This window comes from Panulirus ornatus, chromosome 55 (genome assembly GCF_036320965.1).
Source record: "Panulirus ornatus isolate Po-2019 chromosome 55, ASM3632096v1, whole genome shotgun sequence".
In the NCBI taxonomy this organism is placed as follows: domain Eukaryota; kingdom Metazoa; phylum Arthropoda; class Malacostraca; order Decapoda; family Palinuridae; genus Panulirus; species Panulirus ornatus.
The window spans coordinates 38,092,254-38,105,969 of NC_092278.1; the positions used below are offsets into that span (position 1 = coordinate 38,092,254).

At 38.8% G+C, this 13,716-nt stretch overlaps 1 protein-coding gene across 2 annotated transcripts in view; it reads right to left on the reverse strand.

The window, feature by feature from the left end:
• The window catches only part of Cpsf160 (cleavage and polyadenylation specificity factor subunit 1), a 171,685-nt gene that overhangs the window by 82,341 nt on the left and 75,628 nt on the right, over positions 1–13,716 (reverse strand). For both annotated transcript variants that reach the window (XM_071693503.1, XM_071693505.1), the window contains 2 exons: positions 7,530–7,677; positions 5,214–5,366 (listed from right to left, as the gene is read on the reverse strand). In XM_071693503.1, coding sequence (XP_071549604.1) covers positions 5,214–5,366; positions 7,530–7,677 — 301 coding nt within the window. The remainder of the gene's footprint in view (positions 1–5,213; positions 5,367–7,529; positions 7,678–13,716) is intronic.

The following is a 13,716-nucleotide window of genomic DNA, read 5'->3' on the forward strand; positions in this document are numbered from 1 at the left end:
CATGTGAGAAACTGCAGAAGCTGGTGACGGAGTTTTGGTAAAGTGTGTGGAAGAAGAAAGCTAAGAGTGAATGTCAATAAGAGCAAGGTTATTAGGTACAGTAGGGTTGAGGGTCAAGTCAATTGGGAGGTGAGTTTGAATGGTGAGAGGCTGGAGGAAGTGAAGTGTTTTAGATATCTGGGAGTGGATCTGTCAGCGGATGGAACCATGGAAGCGGAAGTGGATCATAGGGTGGGGGAGGGGGCGAAAATTTTGGGAGCCTTGAAAAATGTGTGGAAGTCGAGAACATTATCCCGGAAAGCAAAAATGGGTATGTTTGAAGGAATAGTGGTTCCAACAATGTTGTATGGTTGCGAGGCGTGGGCTATGGATAGAGTTGTGCGCAGGAGGATGGATGTGCTGGAAATGAGATGTTTGAGGACAATGTGTGGTGTGAGGTGGTTTGATCGAGTAAGTAACGTAAGGGTAAGAGGGATGTGTGGAAATAAAAAGAGCGTGGTTGAGAGAGCAGAAGAGGGTGTTTTGAAGTGGTTTGGGCACATGGAGAGAATGAGTGAGGAAAGATTGACCAAGAGGATATATGTGTCGGAGGTGGAGGGAACGAGGAGAAGAGGGAGACCAAATTGGAGGTGGAAAGATGGAGTGAAAAGGATTTTGTGTGATCGGGGCCTGAACATGCAGGAGGGTGAAAGGAGGGCAAGGAATAGAGTGAATTGGAGCGATGTGGTATACAGGGGTTGACGTGCTGTCAGTGGATTGAATCAAGGCATGTGAAGCGTCTGGGGTAAACCATGGAAAGCTGTGTAGGTATGTATATTGCGTGTGTGGACGTGTGTATGTACATGTGTATGGGGGGGGTTGGGCCATTTCTTTCGTCTGTTTCCTTGCGCTACCTCGCAAACGCGGGAGACAGCGACAAAGTATAAAAAAAAAAAAAAAAAAAAAAAAAAAATTTTTTTTTTATAATATTCGCCATTTCCCGCGATAGCGAAGTAGCGTTAAGAACAGAGGACTGGGCCTTTGAGGGAATATCCTCACCTGGCCCCCTTCTCTGTTCCTCCTTTTGGAAAATTAAAAAAAAAAACGAGAGGGGAGGATTTCCAGCCCCCCGCTCCCTTCCCTTTTAGTCGCCTTCTACGACAAGCAGGGAATACGTGGGAAGTATTCTTTCTCCCCTATCCCCAGGGATAAATAATAATAATAATAATAATAATAATAATAATAATAATAATAATAACAATAAATCTTCATGTTATCAATCATCAAATTATGTACTAAGACCAGAATTTTCAATATAGAGAGGCAAATCCTTCAGTATCATTAACAAACTCCCAGGCAAATCTTCCTCAATGAATTTTAGAGATAGATGTAATATTTCCCAATACAATCATAATATTTCCCACTTACTATGTATCAAATAAAAGAAGCTCAAGAGAGAGAATCATCATTTCCAAGTCTTTCTCTCATATCAGGAACTGTCCAACACACCATTCATACCCCTACCAGGCACTCATTTAGCACAATGCCAAGCAATTAGAAAGGTAATATCACAATTTTCTGTGTACTTTCTGCAACTTCTAGAAGGTAATCTAACACTTCATTTTTCCTACACTTTGCTGCATAAATCACCTGTAAATGACGGGTCTTTTATTTCCCTCTATAGCATGTAACCAAAATGTCACTACATAAGAAAAATATGTATTTTCAACGAGTTGTACCATAAAGTTTGAGGTTACTCAAGATGAGCACTAATAATTCAAAAATGTTGCTATCTGGGAGTACAGATATATGTGAATGTAAACATACAGCCCACAAGCATAAATTGCTCTCAACTTCTCCATGTTTTAAGGATGATTTTATTTATTCATTTAAGAATGAAATTTGTTATGCCTTACAGTTATATTCAATATCAAAGTATCTGTATATGCTAGAGCTTATAGATTTTACACTTGTGTTCCTTCATTCAGAATTTATATGTACAATGTTTAAGCATATTTCTAGGAAAGTTACAGATGTTCTGTTACCCTGTGATATCCGTTCATATCCTCTTGTATGCAAGAAGTTTTGGAGGGCTCCCTTTGGTAAGCAGTACAATATGTTGTGCTATTTACAATCAATCAGCTGAATGATTACACAGCAAAGTAATCATGTAATTCCCGTATAGATTAACTTGAGTGTTTTGATCATGATGTTAGTAACTTATTAGTTCACTATCTATTAACTACTGTAATATGTAACTACTGTGCTTTATTTTCTCCTTTATGCTAATACAGAAGAGGTCATAGAATCAGCAGGTAAACAGTGTTTTTATGTTCATGGTTATGATTTCCAAAATGTTCCATTTTTCCCATAGCTAACATGAGTAGCAAGAAGCAGAGAGCTGTAACTAATGCAGAAATATAATACATTTTGGCAGTGTCTGAGAATGTAAGTGTGTTTGAGGACATTCAGGAATACTGATTACAATGCCTCAGAGGTGCATCCAGGTGATAAGATGGAAACACCTGATTTTGAATAATGATTACATTGCCTCAGAGGTACAACCAGGAGATAAGGAGATAGAAAAACTGATATACTTCCATCAACAGATGCAACAATTCCTGTTCGCAAATGACATTAGACCGACAATGTCCTAGATTTACACAGCATTTGACAGATATAAAAGATCTGCTACTTAGCTACAAATATCAGTTTTTAGATTTAGGATATCAGCAATATTTTTTTCATTAAATTCTGATGTATATAATTCTAAGTGTACATAATACTGTATTTTGTATTACCATTATCATAACTTACTCTGAAGTAGAAATTAAAAAATAAACACCATAGCAAAATTACATCTTTTATTTTTTGCCAAACAACTGTCACTTTTCCAAGATCCTATACTGATACCATATCAAGCACACTGTTACTCAAATCTATTTCTATACTATAAATAATGATTTTTAGCTCTTTATTATCTTATATGATTGAATTTACCATTCATTTATGGAAGACCACTTATTCACAAATTTGGTGCATTCTTTTTTAGGTAAATTGTCCTTTTTCTGTATCTAGTATGGATTTCAAGGGACTTTATTGCCAGATCCAAAATACACAACTGTTGATACTGAAAAGGTTAAATCATAATATAATTTCTGGGGGGATAACTGACTTCTCAAGGCTACCCCTGAAAACTGATTACAAAGCAAAAGGAGAATACAAATAAAGGGGGCAAATATGGAAGTGGCATCAGGTAGTGATGAGATGAAGAGATGGAGTAAGTACTGAATGTGTTTGATGACAGGGTGGCAGATGTAGGGCATTTGAAGAAGGGGAGGTATGCAATGTGAGAGAGACATGGAAAGAGGTTTGGTGTAGAGAGAAGAAATGGTGAATGCCTTGCAAAAGATGAAATGTGGCAAAGCAACAAGAGTGGATGGTACTACAGCTCAATTTCTTAAGAACAGGGGTGACTGTGTTGCTGACTGGTTAACATTTTCAATGTATTCATGGATTATGGTAAGGTGCCTGAGAATTTGCAGAATGCATGTATAGAGCCACTGGATAAAGGAATAATGGAAAAAAGTGAGTGTTCAAACTACAAATGTATAAGTTTGCTGAGTGTACCTGGTAAGCTGTGTGGCAAATTGGTAATTGAAAAGGTGAAGGCATGTACACAACATCAGATTGGGGAGCAATTATGTAGTTTTAGGCATGATACAGGATGTGTGGATCAGGTGTTTCCTTTTACGAATGTGTGAGAAATATTACAGAAACAGAAGGATTTGTATGTGGCATTCATGGATCTACCTAGAGAAAGCATTTGAGAGGGATGACAGATATACCATGTGGAAGGTCTTAAAAATATACTAGAAACAGTAAGGTTTTTATCAAGAGTGTGAGGAATGTGTGAGAATAGGATGAGAGGAGAAAGGAGTGGTTCCAGGTGAAAGGTAGTCTGTAGCAGAGGGTGTGTTATTTCACCATGGATGTTTACTATGTTTAGAGATGGGACGGTGAGAGAGGTAAATGCGAGTCTTTGGGGAGGGGATGTCTGGTTTGTAGTGGGTGAAGGGGCTTCAGAGATGAGTCAGTTGTTGTTACTCGATAAGGACGCAGCATTGATGGCAGCTTCAAGTGAGAAACTGCAAAATTTGCTAAGTTTGGAAAATTGTGTGAAGGGAGGAAGTTTAAGAACACTGTCTGTACCTGCAATGATGACAAATGAGGCATCTCTGGCTGCTTTCCTGTTCATATCATGGTACTTTACCATAATACTTTCCAATTACAAACCAGAGTAACAGCTTTCATCCTCCACAAAATTCTGTACCTTAAACTTTGCTTGTAAACTAGCAAAAAAAAATTTTTAATCAACAACAATAACTGTATCACACTCAACTAGTCAAATATCCTATTACTGTACCTTAAAATGTTTAGTCTTGTAAGTGTTCCGAGCTTAAAGGAATCTTATCCATAACCCTATTTCAACCAGAAAGTCTTTCAACCCACCTTCAAGTATTCTTTATCATTATGAACATTGTGTCAGGAGCAATAATCTTACAGGTTTCCTCCCTAACCAACAAGCATGCAGTCATAGCATTTGCTGTAGACTCCCCAACTCCCCTTCCATATCTCCTGTCAAACTACAATTGAAGGAGTCCCTGCATAACACTTCTAAAAGGTAAAGTCCTTCAAAAACTGCCTCTCAAACAAAAAAACATTAAAAATTTGAGGCTGAAGTCATCTGCCACACTCTTAAGCGATACGAGTGATTTGGGTGGAAACAGCCTCAAGATGTCTTACCTTTATGAAGGCAAGCTTAAATTCAAGGAATCTTTCTTTGACAAAGACATATCTGAGGACAGCAGCATATGGATTTTAGTCAGCTATTCACAGTTCACATGAGAAATGTCAAAAAAAGCCCTGCTTCTGATTGGTTAAGTCATCAACCCTCTGTAAATCTATGTAAATCACTTTACTAATGTGTTACCTGTTATAACATCAAGGAATAATTCTATTACTGCTATGTAAAGCTGAATAAACTGGCATGGTGTCTGCACCCATATAATTGTTGCTATCAAATATGCAATGATTTGTAAATTGACTTATCAGCATCTATCATCCCTTCAATCAATCAAAAGCCTCTGTGTGGAAGTGCACAGAGCTTATTTGACACTTCTTATGTGAACTGAGTATAAAAACATAAGCATCCACAGTTAGTAATAACTAACCTTACGGTTAAAATAGAGGAAGCCATTTTGACAGTTGACATTCCTGAAGGGAGCAAAACACTTAACAGATCCATCTACACTCATTGGATGGAAACGCAGCTCCCCACGCACAGTCATAAATATCCAATGTGGGTATGGACCACATATGAAAACCTGAAATGTAACACAGATCATTTGTTAACAAATATCCTACAAACATCATGATTTACAAAGAGGAATTCATGTTTCACACAATATAAAACAGATGCATCTGAAAACAAGACAGAAATTACAGATAAAAAATAATCAATCCTTTTTTGCTTCTGAGTGGAAGGCAGCTTCAATATTGCAAGAGCCCTATAAAAGGGGTCCAGAGGTTACTTAATAATAACATAGATATTCACTTCTGACCCCAAGAGCCCCTTCAATCTTTTTCAGGGTTCCTGCAACACTTAGACAATCATCCACATTCACAGGTTGAGACCATAGGTCAGAAAGTGTAGTGATGCTTTGAGTGTATATATGAAACAAGAGTACAGGACTATAGACTAATAAGTGTTCAGTGTCTTTCTTAAGCTAGTTTCACAGAGGGAATGCAGTCTTGAGATATGATGAATTGGTTTCTGTAGTTTTGAAAGAATATGTGACATCCATGAGAAAGTGTAACTATATCATGTCTGAGGAGTGTGGTTTCACATGTGTGTATCTGATAGGGCGACACTCGAGAATGAGCTAGGAGGGAAGTATTCATGCTTGATGGGTCATTTCAGTGTGTATATATTTCGTCAGAGCTGTGTTTGTTAGCAGTGGGATGTCTATGTTGAAGTGAGAGATGAGTAAGATTTTCCCTTCTTTTTTTAGATTAGATATTAGTATGCATGTGCACACACACATACGTTAGGTACAGTAGGGTTGAGGGACAAGTCAACTGGGAGGTAAGTTTGAATGGAGGAAAACTGGAGGAAGTGAAGTGTTTTAGATATCTGGGAGTGGATTTGGCAGCAGATGGAACCATGGAAGCAGAAGTGAATCACAGGTTGGGAGAGGGGGCAAAGGTTCTGGGAGCAATGAAGAATATGTGGAAGGATGGAACATTATTTCGGAGCAAAAAAGGGTATGTTTGGAGGAATAGTGGGTTCCAACAATGTTATATGGTTGTGAGGCATGAGCTAAAGATAGATTTATACAGAGGAGGGTGGATGCGTTGAAAATGAAATGTCTGAAGACAATATGTGGTGTGAGGTGGTTTGATCGAGTAAGTAATGAAAGGGTAAGAGAGATGTGTAAATAAAGAGTGTGGTTGAAAGAGCAGAAGAGGGTGTATTGAAGTGGTTTGGATATATGGAGAGAACGAGTGAGAAAAGATTGACTTCTTTGAAAGAAGTAGAGACAAAGCAACCAGACAGCATGACATATCAACAAGAAACTTGTTAAAAAAAAAGGCACAAAGAAGTACTTTTCTTGTATAAGACTAGTGGATGAATGGAATAAAATGAATTATGGCATGGCTAAAGCAGACTGCACACAGAAACTTAAGAAGTTTTATAATAGCATATAATGTTCCAAAGATGGCACCCTGCAAGTGTAAAGCTCTCTTCTCTTACAATAGTGAGGCAATTACAATGAAAACAAATCTGGTACACAATATATAGGCTTTTGAAGGATAAAAACCATTTTTGTATTGTAAGCTAAGCCTCTGAGCATGAGGAAAGCCTCTACTAAGTGATGAGTTAAAAGACCAATTACTCCCCTGTATAGTGTGTACCAGTGAGAAATTACATCCTTTGACTGCCATAAAGAATATGAGGCCAGCATATGCTCATTCACAAGACTTAGCATACTTACAGATATCTGCCCAAACCTATGACAGCACAGCATGGAGTTGAAGTGGTACCAAGGTACTATTTCAGGCCAAAAGCAAAGACTACATATTGAAAATATCAAAGACTGATGAAAACAACAGCTAAAAGACCCATTTATCATTGAGGTACGATGTAAGAGTAAGCAAGTAATGAAGAATGGAGGTATCACAGTGCCAATAATGTCACAAGCCAAAGCAAGTAACTGAACGTCTTGTCACCTATGTTATCCAGGTGTTCAGCTAGCAGCAGTTTTGTAATATGGAGAACTCACAAAAAACTAAATGACATACAGAAAATGATCAAGACACATGGCAGGTCACTAATGCAAAACTATACAAACTCAGATTTCATCTAAATTACAATACCCTGGAGCTAATAAGTGTGAGATTACCCTTAACAGAAAGTCTACAAAGATTAGACTGGGGGAAAAATAAAGACGTAAAAGTCAAGTAACCAAAGCTTTTCTTTTCCTTACCCCACTATATACACTTATGTTACTGAAGGGACGAAACTTGGACACTCTGTCCATCTTCCTGTCTTGGACTCCATCTTCCTCCATCCTCTTTTTGTTTTTGCTTGAGCGCTTCTCACGAAGAATTAAGTTATGTTCAATTAACCTCATTCTGACAAGAAAAAATATTTGGTTCAGTGTATCAAAAAAAGAACATCAAACTTAATGCATTTCTCAGTATGTTTTCTTTTTATAACACATCTCATAAACATTCTGTTATCTCAAATTTGGACATCAGTGATTCAAAATATATCAAAAATACAAAAAGTGAATACACAAACATTAAAAAAATTAAACACGTGAAACAATAAACATAACTGACATGCCACAATTTCCAGACATTTTTTTCATTCTGATTCTACTACCATTGAGAGGGAGTATTAGTACAGGCCCCACCCACAACCTTTTCATCGCCAATAGACCTGCCTCTTTTGCTATTCACATTATCTTTTTTTTCAAAGTATTTCTGTAATCTCTCTTCTGATGATCACCATCAGTCTAGCACTCACCTAACATCTTACTTCTCCCTGAGATTCAACTGTTTAATGATATTTTCACTAGCACCTTCCACATATCCAATCATAATCTGCACTTTTAATTCCTTTTCAGGGATAATGCTGTTGCAGGTAGCAACTGATAGGAAGCCACTGACCAGGGAGGCATATTACTGGTACTACCACCTGGGTATTGGGAGGGTTTATGATGGCTGAGTAGTGAGCCAGAACTTCAGCAGTTATCAAGTTGCATTCCACTGACCCAGGTAGAAACAGGTAGAAGTAGTAGGCAAGAGCATAAGGTAGATACATTTGGTAGTAGTAGTCAGCAGGAATATTAGGAAGGAGCCTCTGCAAACACTGTGCTAGAGTTGCCCTCTGCCAGTGGCCTGTCAAAGGTGAGGCACTAAAGCCTATGAAGCAGCACTGGAGCCCATTAGTTATGGAGACTCTATTGCCATGGCCACCCCTTAAGGGAGTTTAAGCTGAAACAGGTGTCAGAGATTAGATAGATAGAGAAAGCTATCTCTTCTTTCTGCTTCACCCACATGTGGACTGCTGGTTTTCTGTCCACAAACATACAATCTCTTTATCACAAATGACACTGCCTTTTGGCGAAATGGTAGGAGCAATTGACAGTAGTAGTTGATGGGAATGTTAAACAGCAGCTTTAGGTAGAAACATAAGGTAGAAGTAGTAGGTAAGAGCAATAGCTGGGAGAATTAGGTGGAAGTAGTAGATTGTAACATTTAGCAAGAATATTAGCTAGACATGTGAGGTAGAAGTAGTTGGTATGAACATTAGGTAGAGCCTATGAAAACACTGCACTAAAGTTGCCCTCTACCAGTGGCCTGTTAAGGGTGAGGCAATAAGGGGTGAGAAGCAGCACTGGAGTTTAACAGTTATGGAGACTTTTGCCATAGCTTCCCCCTTGAGGGAATTCCCAAAGGGAAAGGGCATCAGAGATATAGGCAGATATATAAATAAATAATGCTGTGCTTAATCCAATTCAGCACATCAGCTGCATGCTTTGAGGATTTTGAGTCAATAAATTTTGATGTCATCTAACTCATGGTTTTTCTTCCAACTACCACAATACAGGTTTTACCTAATGCAATTTCTAATTCTACATATCTTATTACTTCTCCAACTATCTACTCCTGTCATGAAGCTATAACATCCTCCCATCACAAACTCAGATCCTATACTTAGAGGATTTCAGCATAAACCACTGGGAATAGCTGAACTTCCATACAGATGGTGGGGTGACTGAAGCCCTCACATTTCCTATTCTTAATGATCTAAAGCAAATTATCACCCACCCTACCCATATTCCTGACTGTTGTGATGACTCTGGATCTGCTTCTCACCTCTAATCTTTGAACTGTAGCTACACAATCTCAGTCCTGATTGGTTCATCTGATCACAGTCTCATAAATGTATATATAAACCAGAATTGGTTGAACTCCTCCCATACAGATGGTGGGGTGATTGAAGCCCTCACGTTCTTCATCCTTAATGATCTAGAGCAAATCATCACCCACTCTTCCCATATTCCTGACCACAGTGACAATTCTCCTAACAATCTGGATCTGCTTTTCACCCATAATCCTCAAGCTGTAGCTACAAAATCTCACTCCCAATTGGTTCACCTGACCATGCTCTCATAAAGATATCTACTTTAAAGGCACTCCTTTCTCCGGCAGCCCCTTGTAAATGTAAATACTGGCACCTCAAGAACAATGACTGGATTTTTTTTCATACTTGATTACCATTTCATGCATTAGCAAGGTTGTGCCAGGAACAGACGAAGAAAGGGCACAATTGCTTACATCCACTCTCTAGCTGTCGTGCGTAATACACTGAAACCACAACCAAGCCTTCACAGACCTTTCCATGGTTTATCCTGGCTGCTTCACATCCCCTGGTGCAGTCCACTAACAGCACATTGGCCTGTGTATACCAAGCTGTTCCAATTCACTGTATCCTGTGCATACCATTCACCCTCTTGCATGTTAAGGCCCCAATCACTTGAAATCTTTTTCACTCCATCCTTCCATCTCCTATTTGTTCTCCCTGTTCTCCTTTTTTCCTCCACTTCCCACACATATATCCTCTTTGTCAACTTTCCTCACTCATTTTATCCATATATCCAACCCATTTCAGCACATCCTCTTCAGCTCTCAACCACACTTTTTATTACCCCACTTTTCTCTTACCTTTTTATTACTTACTCAAACCAACTCACACCAAATATTGCCCTCACACACTTCATTTCCAACACATCCACCCTCCTCTGCATAGACTCATCTATAGCCCATGCCATGCATCCAAATAATATTGTTTGTGATACTATACCTTCAAACATGCTTATCTCTCTTTTCACACATTCTTCAGCATTCCAAAACCTTCACCACCCCCTTCACACATACTATGACTCACTTCCCCTTCCTTGGTTCCATTCGTAGCCATGTCCTCCTCAAAGTATCTAAAACATTTCACTTCCTCTAATTTTCATCCATTCAAATTCACACCCCAACTAACCTGTCCCTCAAGCTTGCTAAACTTAATAACTTCACTCTTATTCACACTTACTCTCTACTTCCTCCTTTCACATACTCTTCCAACCTCAGTCACCAACTTCTCCAGTTCCTCGCTCCAATCTGTCATCAGTGCTGTGTCATAAGTATACAAATGACCGACTTCCCAAGCTCTCTCATCCCGACAAACTGCATTATCACCCCTCTTTCCAAGACTCTCACATTCTGTCTGGAATAACTTGATCTTCCTTGACTTTCCCTAGGTAGATTACTTTCTCTCCTTTCTTGATGCTTCTGCTTCTGATGAATGTATAGCAGTGGTTATTGCTGTGAGATTGGAAACACATATCCCCTCTCCCTCCATAACTACCTCTTCTTTCAAACCAAGGTTCAACCGTTACAGTTCTGAGACCATTCAGGCAAGGGGTCAAGCATATACGGTTCGGAAAAACACTTCTTCTAATTTCCATTCAACATTTATCAACGCCCATAATAACTGCAAATATGTTGAGCATGAGGCAAAGCATTTCTTTATCCTGAGGAAGTGCAACAACCTCTTCTCTTCACCTAATGACAGTCTTTCTGGTCTTTGGCTGAAGGCACTATAACAACTTTTGACACATTATCTTTCCTTCACTTTTCCATTCTGATGGTACTATAGCTGTCCCTTCCACTGACAAAGCAACTCTCTTTGGTTTTCATTTCTCTCATTTCTCTAACATTCCTTCACCTCCTCATGCTCTTCAGGCTTACCCCATTCCCCTCCCTGTAATCCTTTTTCGTACAGTCCAAAAAACGCTCTTCTCCCTGGACACAAGCAAGACTTGTAGACCTGATGGCATCCATCACACAAACAGAAAGAGCACACTTGTGGTTGTGCCTGCTTGACTGTTCTGTTTCTGTTTAAAAAGCAAAACTCTTCCTACTTCTTAGAAGCATGCATTGGTACATAACATCTCAAAGAGATGTGACCATTCTAACCCTTCTAACTAATGTCCTAATAATTTGACTTTTACCATTTCCAAATTCTGTAAATCCCTCCTCATTTCTTACATCCTCAAACATCTTGAATCTTGGAGACTTCATTCTAATCATCAATATGGCTTCCATAAGGCAAGATCCACTAGTGTTAACCTTTTCAATCTTTCAAATGTCATGTCATCACCTCTAAAAGATTTTAGAAAATCAACTTCACCCCTTTCCCTACCAGCAATGGGGTCCCTCAGGGTTCTGTCCCATCTCCCCCACTATTCCCTCCTTTTCATCAATGATAATCCTTTCTTCAAGAGAAAACAAAATGCACTCATATGCTGATGACTCAACATAGCATTCCTACACTTCCTTCCAATCTGCTCCATCCCTCTCGCCCAATATGCAGACTGTCTCAACAAAACTTCCTCTATAAGCTCGGTAGATGATACCTGGCTAAATCTGATGCCTCTAAAACCCAATATTTTGACTAGCTCTCAATCTAGAATCCCTCAAAACTTTCGTAGATTTTTAGATGGATCTGTAATGCCACAACACAATGAACATATCTGGTATCACTATAACATATACTCTATCTTGGAAATACCTAAGTCTACCTTTCAGAAACTGTTAGTCCTTATCAGATGTTGAAAATTCTTTTCTTCTGAGCAGATGCTCCATTTATACAAAGGACTGATCCATCCTTGTATGGAGCACTGCTATCAAATCTATGGTGGTTGTAGACCTAGATCCTTACTACAGAGTTGACTCTAAAGTGGTCAGACTCATCAACTTGCCTAAACTAATCTTGCAACTTGACACAATGATGGTTCACTTTCCGTATTCTATGGGTATTACATTGTTTTCTTGTTCCCAAGTGTTGGCTGCTAATTCGCCCCAACCATTAACAAGACCAAGCAATGTAAGGCAAAGTACTGCATCACATGACTGCTGTGCAGCCAATGACAACTCAAGGGTGGGCCCTTTTGATAACTGTTTCTTTCCTGACTACTTGAAGCTCTTCATGCTTTCCTAATAATTATGAACTGGCCCTCTTTAAAAGACAGGTTTTCCACTACCCTAAAAATTCTTTTAATACTTTCCCTCATCCCTTTTTTCTCCCTCTTATCAATCCTCTTTATGTTCCAATTAGGGCCCAACATTTGTCTGTGACTGGAGCCTTAAAAAAAAAAAAAAAAAAAAAAAAAAAAAAAAAAAAAAAAAAAAAGTGCCTCAAAAACAATAATATTCCAAACACAACTTGGTAGAGTGAGGAATGTGAACAAAAAGAAGAAGGGAATCCTACAAAACAAATCAGAGAAAGAGATATTATGAAAGGCAATGATCTATGAGCAATGTGAACCACAAGTAAGGAAAAAGACCAAGAGATAAACCATTAGGTAAAATCAACCATCCATATCAAGGACCATTAGGTTTAATTCAATTCTGAAAAATAATCTTTATAAAAAGAAATGGTCCAAGAGAGGGACTATTAGGGAAAAATAATCCCTTAACCAGAATGGCTGAATTCCTCCCATACAGATGGCAAAAGGACTGAAACCCTTACGTTCTCTATTCTTAATGATTTAGAGCAAATTACCTTCCACCCCACCCATGTTCCTGACCACTGCGACCACTCTCCTAATATTCTAGATTTTTTCAACCCTAGTCCATCCTGCTGTAAGTACACAATCTTGCCCTCAATTGGTTCACCTGATCACACTCTCATAAATGCATCTATTCTAAAAATACCTTCCCTTCCAGCAGCCCCTTCTAAGCGTAAATACGGGCACCTCAACAAAACTGACTGGAACAATTGATGTAACTTCTTTTCTGACTTTCCTTAGGTAAATCACTGTCTCTTATGTGATGATGCTTTTGTCTCCACCAAACGCATAGCAGAGGTTATTCTTGTGGGAATGCAAGCATTTAACCCCTCTTCCTCCAAACTATTTCCTCATTCAATCCATGGTTCAACCATTCCTGTTTTGAGGCAATTCAGGCAGGGATCAGGCATATTGGGCTTGGAAAAACTCTCCTTCCTCTAGCTCCCATTCAGATTCTCTCACTGTGCATAATCACTGCAAGCATGTTATCCATGAGGTAAAGCATTCCTTTATTCAAAGAAAATGTGTTAACCTTCCTAAC